Raw genomic sequence first — 21,397 nt, 5'->3', positions numbered from 1 at the left:
ATAAAATCTTCTCTTTGTGCTCGAGTTTTCTTAAATTGCTTGATTTTGTTGCCAGGTAGATTCTCAAAAATGTTTTTGTGTGTATGTCTGTGTGTGCGCACATGCGAATGTGTCTAGGAGGAGCCAGGTTGCAGCTGTTTGATAGGACTGCGAGATGTGTGCTTGTGTGCCAAGTCAGACAAAGACTGTCCCCCAAGACCCTTACAAAAGGAAGAATAACCTTTGCCACTAGTGGATTCATGTGGATTATTCCTGCCCCAGGACTATGACACCTGAACCGGACCTGAAACACACTTAAAGGTGCTACATGAACATGCCCCCAGAGTGTAGCGCTGGGTTTAGCTTTAGCCGTTGGCTGCAGCAACTCCAGCTAGGTAGAACCGTTTGTTTTCATTGTTTTTCGTACCGACAGTACTCGGTGACATCGAGCAACAGAGATCTATGTGAATAATTATCCTTTAAAAGCCTCATGAACATGTCTTGTTTATGTCAAACAACATCCACAACTGATGATCATACACTGGACTCGTTAGGGTTCTTTAAAAAAAAGGTTACAAGTTTGTAGGATTCTCCAGTCAAAATTTAATTGCCTGTCTAGATATGTGCACAGCTGCAGTTGGCCTCCTGCCACCCCTGCCACTCCTGCCACCTCCTGATAATACGATCATGGTCTTGAATGCGGATTGGTTTTTATAGGACGGCACTCTCACTGTGAAGAGAGACAAAGACATCAGGGCTGTGTAGGCCAATGCCCAGACCCTTTTAATCTGATTTGACATTACAACTCAAGGGTGCATCCGAAGTAGTCCTTTCCTGTTTCTCAAACATTCATCTCATTGTGTTTTTATTTTTTAAGCAATTGCTCCATGTGTTCAAATTCAAATGGCACTTCAGCAGTATAGCAACTAACAGCTTGTGACATCACGGCACTAAAAATCATGCTGTCTTAACTCCTCCTCCTTTGCACACATTACTCTTTTTTTGCTTGTACTACATTAACATCAGTGGATATGATGTAGAAAAGTATCCAGTTCTGTCGAACCGACATCGTCTGACTATTTGTACAGGAGGTTAAAGTGTGTCGCAAAAATAGCTTCGGCAGTAGGTGTAGGCTTAGAGTAGAGGAGTAATACGAGTTCTGTGTGGAGGGGGAAGTGCGTGCAAAGGGAAAACAGTTCACATAATTCGATTTTCTTTATCAGACATTTGTTTATTGAACGTTTCCCCTCAGAAAAGGGAAACTGGAGGTGGCTGTTGTGATCTGCAAGCGCTGCTTATGAGCGTATCTAATGATCTAAACACACAGAATTGTTTATTGAACGGTTTAAGACATGATCCTGAGCTATCATGAGAAGGAGCCCAACTCTCACTGCCCCCTGCCACAGAGAGAGCCGCACGGAGAAAGAACCCAGGTGGACACCCCAGCAAATCCAAGCACTCTACTAGGTGGTCCACCCCCCCTACCCCGCTCACCCCCCCCTCGGGTGTTGGGAATCAAGAGTTGGCATCCAGGAACGCCCTGCAGCAACGCGCACACTGCTCGTAGACGGTCTCGAAGTCCTGATCACTGCCCTGAAAAGGAGGAACACACAAACAGAAGGGGCTGTGAGGCCGGGCACACAGGGGCAGGGGAGAGGGGAGGTAGCAAGGAGGTTAGGAGCAGGGTAACAGGGGCAGGGGGAGAGAATTGAGGGGAGGGTTGCAGGGCAGGGCAGGGGGAGAGGTAGCAGGGGCAGGGGAGAGGCACACAGGGGCAGGGGAGAGGTTGCAGGGGCAGGGGAGAGGTAGGGGCAGGGGAGAGGTAACAGGGGCAGGGGAGAGGTAGCAGGGGCAGGGGAGAGGTAGCAGGGGCAGGGGAGAGTAGCAGAGGGCAGGGGAGAGGCACACAGGGGCAGGGGAGAGGTAGCAGGGGCAGGGGAGGTTGCAGGGGCAGGGGAGAGGCAGGGCAGGGGAGAGGTAGCAGGGGCAGGGGAGAGGCACACAGGGGCAGGGGAGAGGCACACAGGGGCAGGGGAGAGGTAGCAGGGGCAGGGGAGAGGCACAGGGGCAGGGGAGAGGTAGCAGGGGCAGGGGAGAGGTAACAGGGGCAGGGGAGAGGCACACAGGGGCAGGGGAGAGGCAGGGCAGGGGAGAGGCAGGGCAGGGGAGAGGTAGCAGGGGCAGGGGAGAGGCACACAGGGGCAGGGGAGAGGCACACAGGGGCAGGGGAGAGGCACACAGGGGCAGGGGAGAGGCACACAGGGGCAGGGGAGAGGTAGCAGGGGCAGGGGAGAGGCACAGGGGCAGGGGAGAGGCACACAGGGGCAGGGGAGAGGCACAGGGGCAGGGGAGAGTAGCAGGGGCAGGGGAGAGGTAACAGGGGCAGGGGAGAGGCACACAGGGGCAGGGGAGAGGCACACAGGGGCAGGGGAGAGGCAGGGCAGGGGCAGGGGAGGGGAGGCGGGGGCAGGGGAGGTTGCAGGGGCAGGGGAGAGGTAGCAGGGGCAGGGAGGCACACAGGGGCAGGAGGTTGCAGGGGCAGGAGGTGGCAGGGGCAGGGGAGAGGTAACAGGGGCAGGGGAGAGGTTGCAGGGGCAGGGGAGAGGTTGCAGGGGCAGGGGAGAGGTAACAGGGGCAGGGGAGAGGTGGGGCAGGGGAGAGGTAGCAGGGGCAGGGGAGAGGTTGCAGGGGCAGGGGAGAGGTAGCAGGGGCAGGGGAGGCACACAGGGGCAGGGGAGAGGTTGCAGGGGCAGGGGAGAGGTTGCAGGGGCAGGGGAGAGGTAGCAGGGGCAGGGGAGAGGTAGCAGGGGCAGGGGAGAGGCACACAGGGGCAGGAGGTAGCAGGGGCAGGGGAGAGGTAGCAGGGGCAGGAGAGTATGAGGCAGGAGGTTGGGGGCAGGAGGTTGGGGGCAGGAGGCACACAGGGGCAGGGGAGAGGTAGCAGGGGCAGGGGAGAGGTTGCAGGGGCAGGGGAGAGGTAGCAGGGGCAGGGGAGAGGTTGCAGGGGCAGGGGAGAGGTAGCAGGGGCAGGAGGTAGCAGGGGCAGGAGGCACACAGGGGCAGGGGAGAGGCACACAGGGGCAGGAGGTGGCAGGGGCAGGGAGAGGTAACAGGGGCAGGGGAGAGGCACACAGGGGCAGGGGAGAGGCACACAGGGGCAGGGGAGAGGTAACAGGGGCAGGGGAGAGGCACACAGGGGCAGGGGAGAGGCACACAGGGGCAGGGGAGAGGCACACAGGGGCAGGGGAGGCAGGGGCAGGGGAGAGGCAGGGCAGGAGAGGTGGCAGGGGCAGGAGGTTGGGGCAGGGGAGGTAGCAGGGGCAGGGGAGAGGTAGCAGGGGCAGGGGAGAGGTAGCAGGGGCAGGGGAGAGGTAGCAGGGGCAGGGGAGAGGTTGCAGGGGCAGGGGAGAGGTAGCAGGGGCAGGGGAGAGGTAGCAGGGGCAGGGGAGAGGTTGCAGGGGCAGGGGAGTAGCAGGGGCAGGGGAGAGGTTGCAGGGGCAGGGGAGAGGTTGCAGGGGCAGGGGAAAGGTTGCAGGGGCAGGGGAGAGGTTGCAGGGGCAGGGGAGAGGTTGCAGGGGCAGGGGAGAGGTAGCAGGGGCAGGGGAGAGGTAGCAGGGGAGAGGTAGCAGGGGCAGGAGGTAGCAGGGGCAGGAGGTTGCAGGGGCAGGGAGGTGGGGGCAGGGGAGAGGTTGCAGGGGCAGGAAGGTTGGGGGCAGGAAGGTTGCAGGGGCAGGGGAAAGGTTGCAGGGGCAGGAGGTGAGGGGCAGGAGGTGGCAAGAGAAGGAAGAATGACTGCTGGGTGAAGGGAGGTGCCGTGGTTGGCGGCATACTGCAAAATATTGGTGGAATAACTAGGGTGTGTGTGGGGTGTGGTGTTAAAGAGCCTGAATGGGGAAAATGTGGCGTAGAGCGTGGCGTGAGGGGGCGTGAAGTAAGCCAACAGCTAATGGCTAGCGGAGTCAGTTGTGCTACAAAGAACTGCGGGGGGGTGGGGGACTGGAGGGGAGAAAACAGTGGCGGTGGGGGGGGCAAACGCACAGTGAGCAGCTCAGAGGCAAGATGGCATGAGAGTACAGAAGTGTGAGGACGAAAATGCACAACATGCGGCGAAGCAACAGGTTAAACGAAGCGTTAAAGAAACACGGTGTTCAGTCCTGCTGAGAGACTTACAGCCCCTGCATGTGGCCGAGCCATCAGAGGACTTAGAGGATGCTTAGAGGTGGCCCTAAGCTGGGGGGGGACGCAGCCAGCTGACCGACACCGCTGTACTGGAACCAGTTCGAGACAGCTTGTGGACTAATAGGGATTGCTGGAGTCAGCCTTACCTAAGCAAGATCTTGCCTAAGCAAGTCCACCTCCAGCCCATGGGCCCCAAGCTCCTCACGCAAACAGTGCGCAGACTGTGTGCGCAAAATCAGGAAGCGGTGGCGTGCCAGTTCGCCGCTGTGACCACAGTGTGGTGTTTGATTGATTGGGAGGTGTGTGGGGGAGGTAGTGTAGTGTCCATTGTGATCCCCAGGGGCGACCGGGCCAAGTGGATGGGATGGCAGGTTCCTGGTCCGGGATGGATCATATGATGGAGGGGACTGAGCACGTGAGTGTGTGTGTGTGTGGGTGTGTGTGGTGGTAGGGCTGACCATAAGGGCAGCACTCCAACACTTCTCAAACTCATGATCAACTTGAGTAAGTGTAATGCAGGAAACGTGCCGTGTGTGTGTTATTGTAAGTGTGTGTGTATATGCGAGTGTGTGTTTTTTAAGTGTGTTTGAATGAGATGAGGGATGTGGAGATGGGTGGGGGGTGCATTAAGTGTGTGTGTTTGTGTGCGGTTGAGCTTGTGGATATATTTACTGGAATTTTGGTGTTAATGACACAACACAAGCCTATTTGTGTGTTCGTTAACAAACATCCTACACTGGTTATGATGAAACCATTGCCTAGCTGAGGTTACACATAAATTACAGCTGATAATCACATTTAATTTTATAAGCCCAATTCTGACATGTTGTTTCACAAAGCAATTAAATTATCATAATTATATTTACAATGATTACAGCCCAGTAAAACTCAGTATGAATCAATTTTAACACACACGCATCCAGTGCGAAAAATGTGCATGCAAAATATTTGCATTCATGTTTAATGTTCTGTCTGAGCTGTCCGAGCATATGTAGATAGATATAGATAGATACTTTATTGAACCCCAAGGGGAAATTCAAGTAGTGGATGTGTGTGTGTGTGTGTAAGTTCTCTCTCCAGTTTCATCAAGAACTATGGCAAGAATCACAAGGCCCTCCCTGCCCAGGAGAACATAACCAGCAGGTCGGTCAGTTTTTTTCAGATGTGACAAGCTTACACCCTGCTTGCCCACAGCCACCACTAAGGCTTGGTCAGTTCCAGGCCGCTCACCCGACGAGAGGTGGAGAGTTATTGGGCCTGCAGACCCGTTTCCATCTTGTCAGAGTATGATTGATGATTGATGATTGGTGATTGGTGGTGATGATGATGATGATGATGATGATGATTTAGGCCCGACTCACATTCTTATCGCAGCACACAAACCCAAACACACTGCGTGCTTACGCAGTGACATTCCTCCCCAGTCCATAAATCAACTCCAGCGAGACACACTGAACCTACCACTATTTCTACACAAACACACATGCACAGACACACACACACACATACATACATACAAATACACACAAAGATCTGTGGCTTATTTACCGAAAGCAATGACCATAGAAATTAAGAGTACTTAATATGATCAGCATCAAAAAGTAAAAACACTGTTGCACAGTGAAGTCTTCGCAAAAGCATCGCTAGCCAGACCAGAAATTATCCACACGCACACACATACACAATATGTGCACTTGATGCTTGAACTCTGACTTTTCTTCTGACTATTTTTTTCCCACCCTGATCTTTTGAAAAATGTATGTGCACTGAGTGTGTAATTCAGAATTTCCACTCTAAATCAAATGTAAAATGTCATGACTTTTCCCTGACTTTCCCTGACAAAAGACCTGAATTTCTATGACTAATAAATGAATGGCACAATATACCGACCGATGATTTCAGAGCAGCCGCGTAGCCTTCAAGAATCTTTTACTTTTTTAGAGCGGGAGATGAATAAATGGGCATTGAATAAACAAAGTTGGGCAAGCAGTAAAGCTAATTAACCAGATATAAACCAATTATGCATGGACATATTTGTACAACATTCCCTGATATTCCATGACTTTGCCTCAAAAATTATAAAATTCCCTGACTTCCCATGTCTGGAATAGAATTTCCAATATTCCATGATATTCCAGAAATTCCATGACCCGTGGGAACCCTGGTAATTATGTGGTCGTTGATGTTTGCTCTTTTTTTGAAGAGGAGGAGGAGGAACACACACACACACACACACTCAGCCATACCTGTATCTTCATTTGTTAATCAACAACGAAGATCAGACTGAAAATCCGATTTCCTGGCGAACACACTCTTGGTCACCTCACACCATGGCCGTAGCTTTAGTCCCCCAGTGAACCTAACCAAACTCCCGCCTTCCTAATCTCGCTTAATGTCAGAAAATGTGAAAAATCCGCAATCCCCTGTTGGCAAATCAGCCTCATTACCTCTGGCTGTTAACACAGTGGGCATGGAGATCACAAAAATCCCAGCCCACCCACCCACCCACATCCACCCTTCCTCCTACACTACCCTGCAGGTATGTGGTACGGGTGGCTGTTCCGGGAGAATGGATCTCAGCAGCTTGGACAGTCGTCTGGTGTTAGAAAGGAACATGTTTATTGTTTAGTGGCACTGGGAGATGAAATCTTGCACCCTTGCAAAACCAGATGTGCGAATGAAAGGGAGTGATATGTCCAGACTGGGAGGAAGTGGTGAACAGACACACGTGGGGAGTGAGAGTCTGGTCTGTTTTCTCGGTTTTTTCTTGTTTTTCGCTGGCTTTGTCATGACGAATGTCTGAGAAACTCCATTGCTACCTTTTTCTAGCCGGTGCCTGGCGTCTATGTGTATTTGAATGCAGTAAAGCAATTTGTTACACTCGTTATACTTCCTGACACTGAGGGCGTCGGCCCGCGGGCCCACAGTTGCAAGGGTGGTTTTTCCGCTCACAGGGGCTAGGGGGAAGCCAGACGGCCACCATTCAACCCAAAAAAGTCATATAACCATTCCAATGACTCTGAAGCTGTTAAATGAAGGTAAATTAAGCGAAAAAACTTGCATATTAGCTAAAAAACCTGCATAGTGTGCCTGACCCAGTACAGCTGGCTTGAGTGAGATGAATACGTGTGTTTAGAAAGGACTCACGTAGTAGGGGTCCCGGATGATGAGCTGCTTCTGCGGGTCGTAGGAGCCGAGGAGCTCGATCTTGGCTTTGCAGTCCTTCACCCTGCTCGCCTTCTTGTTCAGGTCACTGCAGGGCACACAACCAAACCATCAGCACATTCTACAGTACCTTCCTGTTGCGAAAGTCCAGCCCAAAGTTTGAGAAAACATGGAGCCACACTGGTCCCACAAGTTGGAGTTTCACACTGTTCTGTTTGTTAATCCTGCCTCGAGAAACCTAGTTTCAGTAGAAAATGCAATAAAAAAACATTACAAAAACCAAACGTGGCTGGACTTTCTATTTCACAACACATCACCTAATCAAATCCCTCCAATCCTCTCATATATGTATTCAGAGCAACTGGCTGCTGCTGCTGCTGCCCCCCCCCCCCCCCCCCCCCCTGCAGCCTACTGAGTGTATGGCCTTTCAGGGGCTTCCAGAGGGAGAAAGGAGCCACCCTGCCAAGGCCAAGGCTCAGTGGCCCAAACCTGCCTGCGGCCTGGTCTATCGGCCAAGTGAGTGACCCAGGTTGGATAATAGAGACATAGAGACAGTTCACTTTGGGTCAAGCTGAGCTATTGCAAACACTATTTCAAACTGGCTACATGAGTCCCAGTTGGCCCCCTGCTTGCCATTGTGGAGTGAAAGTGAGGGTTCAGGCAGTGGCATTGGCTATGTTGTGCTGTGCTGACCGCTGGCTGAGAGTTTTGCAAGTGAGGAGGGGTTGGTCAACCCCCACCCCCCTGGCGAGGCATCCCAGGAACTCAATAAGCGGCTTATCCGCACGGACCTGAGGGGGGCATGTGATGCTGATGCTGCCATGATCCGTGCTCCCCCCCACTCCTCAACAGGGGGCTTACGGACAGATAGCACCCACTTAGCCCCACTTTAACCCTGACCCGCCTCTTACACAAACCCTCCGCACTGGGACCAAAATAGAGGTGTTTCTCTAAACTCTAAATAAGGTAAAGTGAGGCATAGTGAGGCCAGCCAGCGCATGAACGGGAGATTTTTCAGTGCACTATGGAGCATGCGTATGTGGCCCTTCAATCCTCTGTGTATATGGAGCATGTGTGTGTGTGTGTGTGTATGTATGAGGTACACATATCTATCTATCTATCTATCTATCTATATATATGTATGTGTGTGTGTGTGTGTGGTATATTGAGTTGTTCTAAAATTCTCTGAGCATTCAGAGTATATAGGCGCATTAGAACACATAACGCATGTCAGTCTGGCTCTGTAGTGTCCCCGGTGGCAGCACCTGGTCCTAGCGCTGCGGTCTGGAAATGGGCCTTGGATCAAAGACCCTTTAGAACTCCATGAACCTTCTCTGCTTGGAGGCGTTCATTTTTATTTTGGGGTCCAGTGGTTAGGACATCACCTTGGTGTCATTACAGCGCCGATCCTTCTTGCTTAATATCCGCTGGCACTCAGGGCCAGAGATACAAGAGACGAGCAAACTAAATTCTCACACCAGGGGACCTCTGGATGGAGCGGTTGTGACATAATCACTACATGGACACACACACACACACATATATACAATGTACCTCAGGTTGTTCTTATCCGTGCACAAGATGTAATCGGAAATCATTCCTGTTTGCTTTTGTTTATGTAAAGCACATTGAATGACCTCTGTGCATGAAATGCGCTATATAAATAAAGTTGACTTGACTTGGATGGAGCGGTTGTGACATAATCACTCCATGGACACAGACACACACACACATACCGTACCTCAGGTTGTTCTCATCCATGCACAAGATGTAGTCGTACGTCTGGAAATCGTCTTGGGTCACCTGGGGGCCAGCGATAGGGTGGGCGGCACGGCGAGAGAGAGAGAGAGAGAGAGAGAGAGGGATGGTGGAAAAAGAGGAAGATGGAGAGAAGAGAAGAAATGGAGAGAACACATTAAAAGTGCTCTTCACACAGGCACTGCGACACAGGTCAGTACACACCAATAGACTGGCCCAGTATGGGACACACAACCCCCCTCCCTCCACTTGCACTAAGCCTATTTATTCTCTGCCTGTCCGACTGTGTACTCACGAGCCACTGGAGAATACATTCAAGTGTGCATGTATGTGAATGTGAGACTGTGTGTGTGTGTGTGTTCATTCATTCCCAGGAGACGCACTCATCTCGATGCACTCCAGTGCACATCAGGGACGCAGACAGGAGCACTGAGCAGGGGGATGAGCCATCTTAGTATCCGCGCAGAGACAGAGACGCACACACACACACACACATTAACACACACACACACACTCTCCATACACACAGACACATGCACAGATGTGCAGACACAGACACACACTCCCCCTTATACTGGACACACTGGGATTATGAAATGGACCACAGAGTAACTGGGCATGCGAGTGTCTGAGACTGTGAGTGAAATTGAGCAATCCTGGAGGCGTGCTTGGTGCTTCCCTGAGTGTTCCACGGCACTTCACTCCACGGTCTGACGGCAATACAACACAGCGGATGAAATGTCTGGAGTGAAATATTTGGCCTAAACCGCACCGCTCCGCCTAGTCCCAACTCTCTCCCCCCTCCCTCTCTCTCTCCCTCCCTCCCTCTCTCCCTCCCTCCCTCTCTCAGCGTCCACCCAAAGGTTAACACAAGCTTAGGTCTACAAACCTGACGGACAACGAAGGCCATAAATGACATACGGCGCAGCTAAAGATGTAAACACGCATGGCCGAGCCTACTGACAGACAGACCTCTATACGTACAATACAATACTGGCACACACAAATATACAGCCTCAGGGAGCTTCAGAACAACCAACACGCCCCTTAAAAAAAGACCTGGCCATTACATGCCTACAGAGGCATGCGATGCAGACACACACACACACACACATCACTGATCCCATTTGAATAGTGCTTCTCCTCAGGTTCTACGTTTTGACTCTTGACTCTTGTTCTTGACTGCCTCCTATGGAGAAAAGGATGTACTACAACAAAGTGTGACGCTCAGCAGACCTTCACATGACCTGTAAACGCTCTGACACAACCCCCCTGACACACACACATGCAATATATATATATATTCATTCACACACGCAAAAGCATACACACACTAGACAGAGGCAGCACAACAGCTGAAGAAGCCACAGACAGTGATGCACAGGGGAATGTGTGGTTGAGTGTGGAGTTTTGTTGTTGTGGGGTGGGGGTGCTCCACAAACACACACGCACTTGTACACATAATGCCAAAATCTTGGGAAGTCTAGAAATGCAGGGAGAGTGAAATAATGACTGACTACAGCAGGGTGCACTCCACACATTTTCTCAGTGACACAAAACACTAAAGCCGCTGATCTGAGCCAGAGGAGAAACCATTTACTCACACGAACGCATAAAGACCTAAAAATGTACATGCTCTAACCACAAACGCACAATTGTATAAATGTGTGCATACACACGCTATAAACACACACCAACAAACACACACACACACACACACACACACAGACACTCCATACACACAGTAAAAGACTTGGCTGCTGTTCAGGAAGGATGGCAGCTTGGCAGCCAATCAGATAGCTGCAGCCCCACAAACATTAGTGGTGGAAAGTTAAACATTTTGACCAGGTTAATTATCTCAGGCATTCGTAACATATTTATATCTTTCTTTGTCAAAACTGCTTTTATTCATGCAAAGTCCACTGGCTCAGAAACGCAATCGCATCCTTTAGGGAGATGAAACAGAGGGTCAGAACTTCTCTCATTGTAGGAAAAGTGTGTGAGTGTGTGTGTGCTGTGTAAGCCACCTGGCAGCAGATGCGGAGAGAAAAGAAAAGATCAGTGGGCAGAGGGGAGAGGGGAGAGGGCAGAGGGGAGAGGGGAGAGGGCAGAGGGGAGAGGGGAGAGGGCAGAGGGCAGAGGGGAGAGGGCAGAGGGGAGAGGGGAGAGGGAGAGGGAGAGGGCAGAGGGCAGAGGGCAGAGGGGAGAGGGGAGAGGGCAGAGGGGAGAGGGGAGGGAGAGGGCAGAGGGGAGAGGGGAGAGGGAGGGCAGAGGGAGAGGCAGAGGGGAGAGGGGAGAGGGGAGAGGGCAGAGGGGAGAGGGGAGAGGGCAGAGGGAGTGGGGAGGGGAGAGGGCAGAGGGAGTGGGGAGAGGGGAGAGGGCAGAGGGGAGAGGGGAGAGGGAGAGGGGAGAGGGCAGAGGGGAGAGGGGGGAAGTGGGGAGAGGGGAGAGGGGAGAGGGGAGAGGGCAGAAGGGGAGTGAGGAGAGGGGAGAGGGGAGAGGGGAGTGGGGAGGAGAGGGGAGAGGGGAGAGGGCAGAAAGGGAGAGGGGAGAGGGCAGAGGGCAGAGGGGAGTGGGGGAGAGGGCAGAGGGGAGAGGGCAGAGGGGGGAGTGGGGAGTGGGGAGAGGGCAGAGGGGAGAGGGAGAGGGAGAGGGAGAGGGGAGAGGGGAGAGGGGAGGGAGAGGGCAGAAAGGGAGGATGATAAGCAGGGGAAAGGAGGAACTAACAGAACACACGGAGGGAGAGACAGAAAAGCAGGTTAGTTACAGTGGAGTGTGTGTGTCTGAGGGAGAAACAGTGAGTGTGGGAGAAAAAGACACAGAGAGAGAGAGAGAGAGAGAGAGAGAGAGAGAGAGAGAGAGAGAGAGAGAGAGAGAGAGAGAGAGAGAGAGAGAGAGAGAGAGAGAGAGAGAGAGAAGAGAGAAGAGAGAGAGAGAGAGAGAGAGAGAGAGAGAGAGTGAGTGTTAACACTGTGTTGGTCTGCTTTAAGTTGAAACACTTTCTGGACTTCCAGGATCATGAGTAAACTGGCCCCAGCAGCATCTTCTGGTTCTGGTTAACACGAGCTAACAAACCATCCGCACATGGCATGAATGGAGGTATGTCTGCACATGGCATGAACTGCTGTGGTCGAGTCTAATCTAAACACTGCCTTGCACTGGCTCTCAAAACACGTTATAACATTTTGCTGTGCCTACATAACAAAACATATCTTTGTTTGTGTGTGTGTGTGTGTGTGTGGGGATGATACTTTGGCTGGACCTCACAAACAAACACAGCATTCAGAATATGTGGGTCACTGGGGTCCAGTTTCTGCTTTCTAGAGAACTTCACGTTGTTTGACCTACCATAAACCAAAGCTATTTCTCAACCCAAAAGGAAAACAACAGGGGTAAGGAGATAATGGTTCCAAGGGCCAAACCTAGCTCCCCACAAGTTTGTGCAGAGAGCAACAGTGCTTGAAATGTTACTACAGTATGCTTACATCAATGCTTCTAAGCATTCTACAATAAATGGGGAAAATCCTTTTAACAACACAATAAAGGCCTAACTAAACGGTGCTGCAAATTACCTCATCGCGGGCTGTTGTTTTCACTACTGCAAAAGGAAGCTCTTTGATACTATACTATAAGTATTCCCTATACCAAGAGTGAAGGAACTTTCAATGAGTCCTAGGGTGTTAGATTATCAATGCCTCATGGGGCTGAACTTGAGAGCTGAGGATAACTACTACGACTATGCTTCAACTACAAAAAAGAAGGCCTTCGGAATAAAGCAGGAGTTAGTGAAATCATAATGTTTTTCAGATGTTTTTTTTTTTTTCAAAGTTAGGCCAGTGAGTCGCTTGCCGAGTTGCGCAAAGAACAAGAGAACTGCTTGTGAATGTGATTAGCTGAAAATTCAGTTTTTTGGGCTCAGCTTCGAAGCAGCAGCTGTGACCATTCTGCTCAGCTTCGGAGAGCCGCCTGTGTTTCGCTTCAAAGCGCTGTTGGACGAGGGCCTGTGAGTGTGCCGTGTTGAAAGATGTTTGAAAAGATGTGAGACACAGTGGCTCGGCCCTTGCGAAATGATAGGGTGTTAAGCTAGTCCTGTCCAATCATCTCAGAAGGTTCAGTTTTTATTGTCCACCTTCTAATATTAGTGTGGTTTGCAATTTGTCTTCAATTCCGTAATTGTTTAACTGTGTGTAAACTCAATAATTGTTAGGCAAACATGGCCGTCTCTGTGGAAATCCCTACAACTGTTATTGAGAACAAACTTGGCCTGGTTATTGCCTGGAACCTCATGAAACAATACGGATCAGGAGGATACAAAGGCCATGATACAATACGTAATTCTACGTTAGTTCTGAATAATGACCAATGTCCTGAAGGGAATTCCCTCTAAAAGCTGTTTTTAAGTTGTGCTTAAAGGGATGATCCGGAGTTAAAACAACCTGGGGTCTATTTATGGATGATAATAAGTTTAAACTTTAGTTTTGGAGATAAATTATATTAATCGGAGGAGTTTTGAGCTGTTTGAATTAGCAACAAAATGGTTGAACCTGTAGCAGCAGGCATGGAGCCACGTCAAGATAAATTGCTATTTTCAAACCACTGACCAAAATAGCCTTTCACTTCAGTGGTAGCGTGGTGGATAGGGTTTCTACAGACCAACCGTAGTATTGTAAACTTTGAAAGTGTACAGAGAGGTTTCTGGACTGGACAGTTTCTGAAGGCAGCGCATTGCCTTACTTTGTGCTCCAGTAGCGCCAAATCAGTGGGCGTGTTCGACTTCTTCCAGCGTTGTGCAGATTTGGTTGAATGTGATGCATGTTTGTATCGTAAGATTCAGCCAGATCTGCGCAGTGCTGCAAGAAGTTGATCGCGTTCACAGCGGTCTAAGCCCAAAACACCTCCGATTAACATAATTTTGCTCCGAAACAAACGTTTCTGCGTCTGTGTGTGAACTTATCCAGTCCAGAGGCAGACTTTGTTTACCAACTTCTATGGACTGGCCATGTCATTTGCATGTCCAATACACGTCTCCCTAAACAGACCCTGTACTCTCAGCTGAGGGAAGGTCAATGACCCCCAGGTGGACAAAAGAAATAATTAAAGGACAATATCAAAAGCAGTCTAAATTCAACATCACATCAACAGGGTTCCCACTCCAAGTGAAATGTAAGATTCCATTTTCCCTGACTTTCCCTGATAAAAAAAAAAAAAAAAACATTCTATATAATGAAGGGTACAATATACCGACTAAAGATTCCAGAACATGTCGTGCAGCATTCAAGAATCTTTAATTTTTAGAGCGAGAGATAAATAAATGGACATTGAATTTGTGGCTAACCACAACTAATCAAGCAAGCAGTAACGCTAATAACCAGATATATACCAATTCTGAGTGGAAATATATTTGTATTAATGAATTTTGGCAAGTAATTAAACTTCTACAACACAATTCCCTGATATTCCATGACTTTGCCCCAAAAATGATAAAATTCCCTGACTTCCCATGTCTGGAATAGGCTTTCCAAAATTCCATGATATTCCAGAAATTCCATGACCCGTGGGAACCCTGCAACAAGCAACTGGGAGCACATTGCATTAGACAGGCACCGGAAAGAGCTGCACATCGCTGCAAGTCACAGCACCGCAGGGAAAGAAGGAGAAAAAGGCTCCACCACCACCACCACCTCCTCTTTCCCCTGCCCACACTGCACCAGAATATGAATACAAACACACACACACACCAGCGATGATTGTGTGTGTGTGTGTGTGTGTGTTTGTGTGTGTGTATGGGGGGCAGTAAGTATACACATGTGTGTTTGTGTGTGTGTATTGGGGGTAGTGAGTATATACATGTGTTTGTGTGTGTGTGTGTGTGTGTATATGGGGGGCAGTTAGTATACACACATATGTATACCTGTCTGGCACTGTGGTCAGTTTCTATGCCGTGCTTCAGCAGGCAGGCGATGCCTCGGGTGTCAGGAGAGCTGCCCTCATTCCAGTTTGAGGTCGCACCGCTGTCTATGCACCACTGCAGGAGACACACAGAGCAAAGGGGGAAAGCTAACGCTAGATGACGAGGCTACTTCCATAGACCTACCTGGCGTGCGACGTGCCGCATGGGCACTCCGTGCCTCTTCATGCAGGCCAGGCCGCGGTGATCCGGGGGGTTCCCGATCTCATAGGTGGAGGTGGCGGCGCTGTCTATCCTCCACTATGCGTGCGGGTGGAGGTGCACACACGCAAAACACACACACACACACACATATATATATGCACATTACACAAGCCTCAAGCAAGGAGCAGGCACTCAAACACAGAGTTAATAGGGCAAGAGATCCAAGCAATCCAAACAGCATTGCATACTACAGTGTCATTCCACGTCAATTCAACCAGGGCCCTTAGGTCTCAAAAAATCCATTGATCTTACATTCATTTTACAGTGTGTTTCCTGGGTAATATAGGTACACCTAATTTTTTCAGATGTTTTTTGAGACCTAAGTGCGTGGGCCCTGGTTGAATTGACGTGGAATGACCCTACAACTCTAAACTGACGGGCACTGTTTGATCAACTGAAGAATTACTAGGCAATACTTTTGCACTGATGATTTTCTTGAAATTACAGCAACATCTGTTCTTGTGAAACCCTTGAAATCACATAGAAATGTTTAGGCTTAAAGGAGAAATCCGGCGAGTTTTCACATAGATCTCTGATTCTTCAGGTCACCGTGTACTGTTGTATGAAAAAACAATGGAAACAATCGGTTTTACCTAGCTCAAGTTGCTACAGCCAGCAGCTAACACAGCCAGGCAGTTACAGCGCTACACTCTAGGGGCATGTCTGTGAGCTCCCAGTGTTTCTCATACACTGACTTATTTGTGGCGGCCCACCACAATATCAACACTGACCACCACACGATGACTTTCTATGTTGTACTCCTTAAATTGGATGAAATCCTTTCATTGTAGTGCTATGTTGCTATGTGCACCTTTGCACAGCCTCTTCTTGTGTCTCTGTCCCGCAACAAACCTGCATGCACATTTAAAGAAAACATTAAAAATCCTGCAAGGATTGTTGTTGAAATAGAAGATGACTGGCTAAATCGTGACTTAACCACGTTGCGCAAATTTGTTCAAAACTGTGAACATCCCCCGTCACCTACCACCACAAATAGAATTCAATTCTGTGGGAAGCGCTGTTTTACTTTCTTTTTTTTTTTATGTACCGACAGTAGTCTGTGACCTCGACAAACGGAGATCTATGTGAAAACTCGCCAGATTTCTGATTGGTTCAGAGTGGTTCAGAGTGTGCTCTGGCTTGCCAGCCAGAGCACACTCTGAACCAATAAATCAAATGTATGCAAACAATGACATCACTGCAGTTCAGAAACACCAAATGTTAGTGATAGTGTTAGGGTTATTTTAAAAAGATACATTCACAGGCCAAACTGGTTTAGCACAGTGAATAACAATTATATTGACACATCACAACAGTTTCTGTAAAAAAATAAAATAAAAAATTCCTCACACAGTTTCCTTGATGTACTGAAACAACAAATGCAGCTACACTGGTTTAACAGAATTTTGATGTGGGAATTAGTGACTACTTGTCTCATCCAAGAGTCTCACTTCCTCCTAGCCAGGCCATGCAAATATGAAGGTATATTTGGTGCAAAAGTGGCGAGCACATTTAAATTATAAAGTATACATTTTCTGTAATGAGAAAATATGTGAGTGTTGTACGGTGTTTGTGTATTTGATGTTTCAAAAGTGCAACTTCTTACCGTCGCTATGGCCGGTGATTTCCTGGGGCTTCTAGGAAGCGCGCTCCCGATACGGGATGGCTATATGGAAGGGTGCGTTTAATCCACGACTTAAGGCCCCTTGCAAAATCCATTATTGTTAGTCGACTCTGTACTTTGTATGTAATGGCATGTGTCCATGCATTGATATTATTAAGTAGGCCTTATGTGTTCTTATTGTGTACCGGTACTCTTTTAACTGTGTTTGATGTGAATTTATGATATTATGAGTAAACACCCCTGCCTGTGTATAGACGAATGGTAGTTACCAATTAGGTGTGGGTTTTGCCAATGCATAAAATGGGTGATTGTCATTTGGAGGGAGATCTCTCAAGGAACAGAACTGCTTGCTCTTGCTTATAGTGCAAGGTATTGTGTAAAACCTACCGGTACTAAGCCTAAAAGCCTAGTGTTGGAAAATCTAGTGCTGTTGTTTCTGGCTGAATATAGCCATAGCCTTTTTGTTTCGTTTATCAAGTATTTTTGTTTCTATTTTCTTTTCGTTGCATTATTTTCTCCTATAATTTTGCACTGGATGACTCTACTTTTGGTGATGGAAAAATAAATGTCATCATTCACGCCATTTCTGCCTGACTTCTGCCATTTGTGCCAAACCCTAAGACCCTCGACAAACTACTTTTTAACAGTCATAAATGTGTAACAGTAAAGTTAAAGTTGTACATATTTTTTGACACAAAATAGGGGCTACGGGTTCACAAATCCTTGTTAGAGGTACACAAATCCTATCCTGTTAGTCACAACTTTCAAGAGTCATGCACTCGACACTTTTGCTCCAATCGTTGCAGCTCAGTTGGTGCGAAACACATTTGCACATCCGTGTTTCATAATCTGAGAACATGCACAACATTTGTGCATTTGTAAACCCAAATGTGAAGTTGTACATATTTTTTTTATATCTTGTTAACACAAAATAGGGGCTTAAGGGGTACCTTGTTACAGGTACACAAATCCTATCCTGTGAGTCACAACTTCCAAGAGTCATGCACGACACTTTTGCACATCCGTGTTTCATAATCTGAGATGCACAACATTCGTGCATTTGTAAACCCAAATGTGAACTAATGCATCCGAAGTTGTGCATCTGTGAAATAATTTCTTATTAATAAAATTCTACAGATCGCTTTGATTTTCTTGCACGACAACAAGTCAATTGATACAAGTGCTCTGCTTCTACGAGTGACGGATACTTTTGCACCTCGCTAGGTGATATAATTGGGGCAAAAACATTTGTATGTGTGCACGTCGAGCGAATCGATCGAGAAAACAAGGCGGCCGGATCTGGATCCTGGATCGCGCTCAGACTACCATTGCCTGCTCTTAAAGTAAGTAACCTCAGCTTGTTTCCTTATCAATGCATGACTCTTGAAAGTTGTGACTCACAAGATAGGATTTGTGTACCAGAAAAAAGATTTTGTGAACCTGTAGCCCCTATTTTGTATTAACAAGATATAAAAAAAAATTTGTACAACTTCAACTTTACTGTTACACATTTATGACTTTAGTGTGCGCATGCAAAATCTGCAGTTAAATGTGCTCGCCACTTTTGCACCAAATATACCTTCATATGCAAATGTGGTGACTTAAAAAAAAAAACCTAATATAATTCCAAATCCTAACAGTTGTCAAATCATACAAGTCATCAAAATTGGGTGAACATGTTTTGTCTCTTCTTATCTTATCATCACGATATTAATGATATAGTTGTTGACATGTTTACATATGCATTGCACGGTGTGTAGCTCACATATAGAACAAGAATAAGCAGGACTGAATGCGTTCAGGAGTTAAGTGGAGTAGGAGAGGAAGAAGACTCAAGTTATACCAGAGGCTTTCTAATGAGGAGACACAGCACTCAAAGAATCCTCCATAGAAATGCATTGGGTTAGTTCATAACACCAATATGGCAGTAGTCTTTACTGTACACATATCCCGCACCTTGCGATATGCCTCCCCATTCACTTATAATAACTAAAAATAAATGCCCGATAATTGCCCAAAATCCATTGCAAGATAGCCGCCGGCGCCGAGTGGGGGGACTTGCCTAAAAGGACTGGTTATACTTTCATGTGCTTGCACAGCTCTCAACGGTGGTGATGAATAGTAGGCTGCTACTTTCTTGTCGTCGTCATCATCAAAAAGACCATGAAGTCATTTTTAGTCTATCACGCCCATCCCTAACTGAAACCCTTCACAGACGTCCAGGAGGACTTAACCACAGTGACTGTTCAGCCCGATGTCTGAGAAGTGTCGTGGGACTGTCGGCCCAGTTTCATACGTCCTTTCTGTGGCGTGAATAGCTGTAGAAATTACGCAAACCTTTATGGCATGCTCTATCAACTGAGAGATGGTTTCTGATAAGCTAAGAGACATCTGGTCTTATGGAGGAGGAGGAGGACTAACTTACATCATTAGCCACTCCTTTGTCAGTGGCCTGCTTTCTGAAGACGGCCTCTGCAATGGGGGACCTGCAGATGTTCCCTGGAGAGGTGATGAAGTAAGGTATGCAGGAAGCAAAAGGGAAAGAAAGGAGTCAGACGCCACAGAGGTCTACACCCGAGCAACCAGAAATGTATTTCAACAGAAACCAGTTTCGACAGTGCTACAAACCACAGGCATGTGGCAATGGAAATCTGTGATGGAATGACTGAGTTCTGAACAATGACTTTACCACTGCTTTAACAAAGCAACAAACTGCAACAGCTGACATACAGAGGGTCTTCACTGTATTTTGTCAGTCACGTACATTGCATTTCCCTGAAGTAGGCTAGGCGATGCATAGAGTTCCAAAAGAGCAAAGGTCAGACATCATGTACATAGCAGTTGCAACCAAAGGCAGTACTACCAAGTAAGCCAAAACATATAAATATGCCTCACTGCAACTTGAACTGATATTAAAACTCTTTAGCGTTCCCACACACACGTATTCATAAATAACCAAATCACAGCGTAAAAGTACCAGAGGTAGACTACTGCTGGGACTTCGGCTAGCCTACTGTCAACTGCGTTTTCAACGTTTCAAGTCATCTCAACTGACACATTCGTCTCTCTCCTTACTAAACATTTTTAAAATAAAGACACTTGCAAGATACACATGTCGACAATGGTACAGGGAACAACATTACTATTTAATTGAATAATGAGAAAACAACGACATATACTGACAAACTACATGAAGTTCTCACTAGCTAACCGGCGAATTAGCTCAAGTGCGTGGCATACCCAGAATGTTTTGGACACAGCAAGTTAACTTGTCTAGTCAGCCTTACGACTATCCAGTGCATAGACTAGATTATATAAATAATACCTATTTTCTCACTAGTACTACAAAGAAATGACAACCAACGCTAATTGTTCTGAGTATAAAAATGTGATGCTTCCACAACTTCACATAGGGGGACCAGGGACCAAGCTCAGGGCTAGCATCAGTCACGGATTCCATGAACAACACAACGCGCCCACAGCCCAGGTTTACAGATGGTGTCTTTTGCATATACTGAACAATAGTGTTATGCAATGCAATATATACATGTGCTTAAGCACATTTAATACTACTTATAAATACATTCTTACCCAAACACACGAACAGGACAGATTTCGAAGTGGCCATGTTGCTTGTTAAGGTCCTTCAATAGCTGTCTATTACTATGCCTGATAGCAATGATGAACTTTTCATTCACTAAAATATATTTCATTTTGATCAATGAATAGAAAAACAAGTAAAAAAAAATCCAAAAACATTTTTAGACATATTGAAATAGCCTCTTTTAATGAGCCTATTTTATCCATGTGAGCAGAAGCAGAAGAAAGATATGGAAGCATATGAGTAGCTTTATTCAAATGAGAATGTAATCTGCAATATGCAATTCAAAAAGACATTACATTAAGCAATTGACAATTCATTATGCAATTTAATATTGCAATTTGCAATAATATCCAACAAATTGTATTTTAATCTGCAAAGTGACAATGAAATCCTAAAATCAATTCCAATAATTTGGTTAAAAAATAGAATAAACATGGATTGAATTGCATTCCATTTTGCCATGGTACTTCAGTCTCAAAATTCAAATGGCAATTCATTTTGCATTTTAATTTTCAATATTCAGTTTCATCATTTAACTGTCAATTCGTTTTGCAATTTAATGTTTAAAGTGCAATGTAGGATTGCATTTTAAAAACATATTTGGCAAAACTGTCAATGCCAGCTTGAAAAGATTTTGGATTATTTTGGGCAAAACGTTTTGCCATCGTTTTGAAGCATTTTATTCAGATTACATTACATTACATTACATTACATTTGGCTGACGCTTTTTAACCAAAGCGACTAACAACATGGTAAACAGTAAGTTTTAGAACAATTCTCACAATTTTAGGACAGTTTCAAAAACATTAGAGTACAGTAAGAATAAGTGCGTCGGGTGAGTGCTGTTTTTAGCAGTTACTTGTCAGTTTAAAACGGCTGGTGAGTGCTAGGATCAGTAAGACTTGTTGTAAGTGTT

At 47.3% G+C, this 21,397-nt stretch overlaps 1 protein-coding gene across 2 annotated transcripts; it reads right to left on the bottom strand.

Annotated features, from left to right (window-relative positions):
• Positions 1-1,464: 1,464 nt before the first annotated feature.
• acp1 (acid phosphatase 1) lies at positions 1,465-20,541 on the bottom strand. 2 transcript variants are annotated; one of them, XM_048250665.1, is made up of 6 exons: positions 20,469-20,541; positions 19,303-19,376; positions 14,993-15,106; positions 9,065-9,126; positions 7,306-7,411; positions 1,465-1,572 (listed from the first exon to the last, which is right to left on the bottom strand). In XM_048250665.1, the coding sequence occupies exons 1-6, from the start codon at positions 20,503-20,505 to the stop codon at positions 1,495-1,497; spliced, it is 471 nt and encodes a 156-aa protein (XP_048106622.1). In that variant the 5' UTR covers positions 20,506-20,541; the 3' UTR covers positions 1,465-1,494. The 2 variants fall into 2 exon arrangements, with proteins under 2 accessions (XP_048106622.1, XP_048106624.1); XM_048250667.1 differs by lacking the exon at positions 14,993-15,106 and adding an exon at positions 15,176-15,289 and having other exon boundaries at positions 1,477-1,572.
• Between the last annotated feature and the right edge of the window lie 856 nt (positions 20,542-21,397).

This window comes from Alosa alosa, chromosome 8 (genome assembly GCF_017589495.1).
Source record: "Alosa alosa isolate M-15738 ecotype Scorff River chromosome 8, AALO_Geno_1.1, whole genome shotgun sequence".
Taxonomy (NCBI): domain Eukaryota; kingdom Metazoa; phylum Chordata; class Actinopteri; order Clupeiformes; family Clupeidae; genus Alosa; species Alosa alosa.
This window is presented reverse-complemented; position numbering and strand designations above follow the sequence as displayed.

Coding starts and splice junctions, on each gene's coding strand:
- acp1 (XM_048250665.1), bottom strand. CDS start 20,505: ATGGCCACTTCGAAATCTGTCCTGTTCGTGTGTTTGG. Junction 19,377..20,468: donor TGTCCTGTTCGTGTGTTTGG/GTAAGAATGTAT, acceptor TCACCTCTCCAG/GGAACATCTGCAGGTCCCCC. Junction 15,107..19,302: donor ACAAAGGAGTGGCTAATGAT/GTAAGTTAGTCC, acceptor TGTCTCCTGCAG/TGGTGCATAGACAGCGGTGC.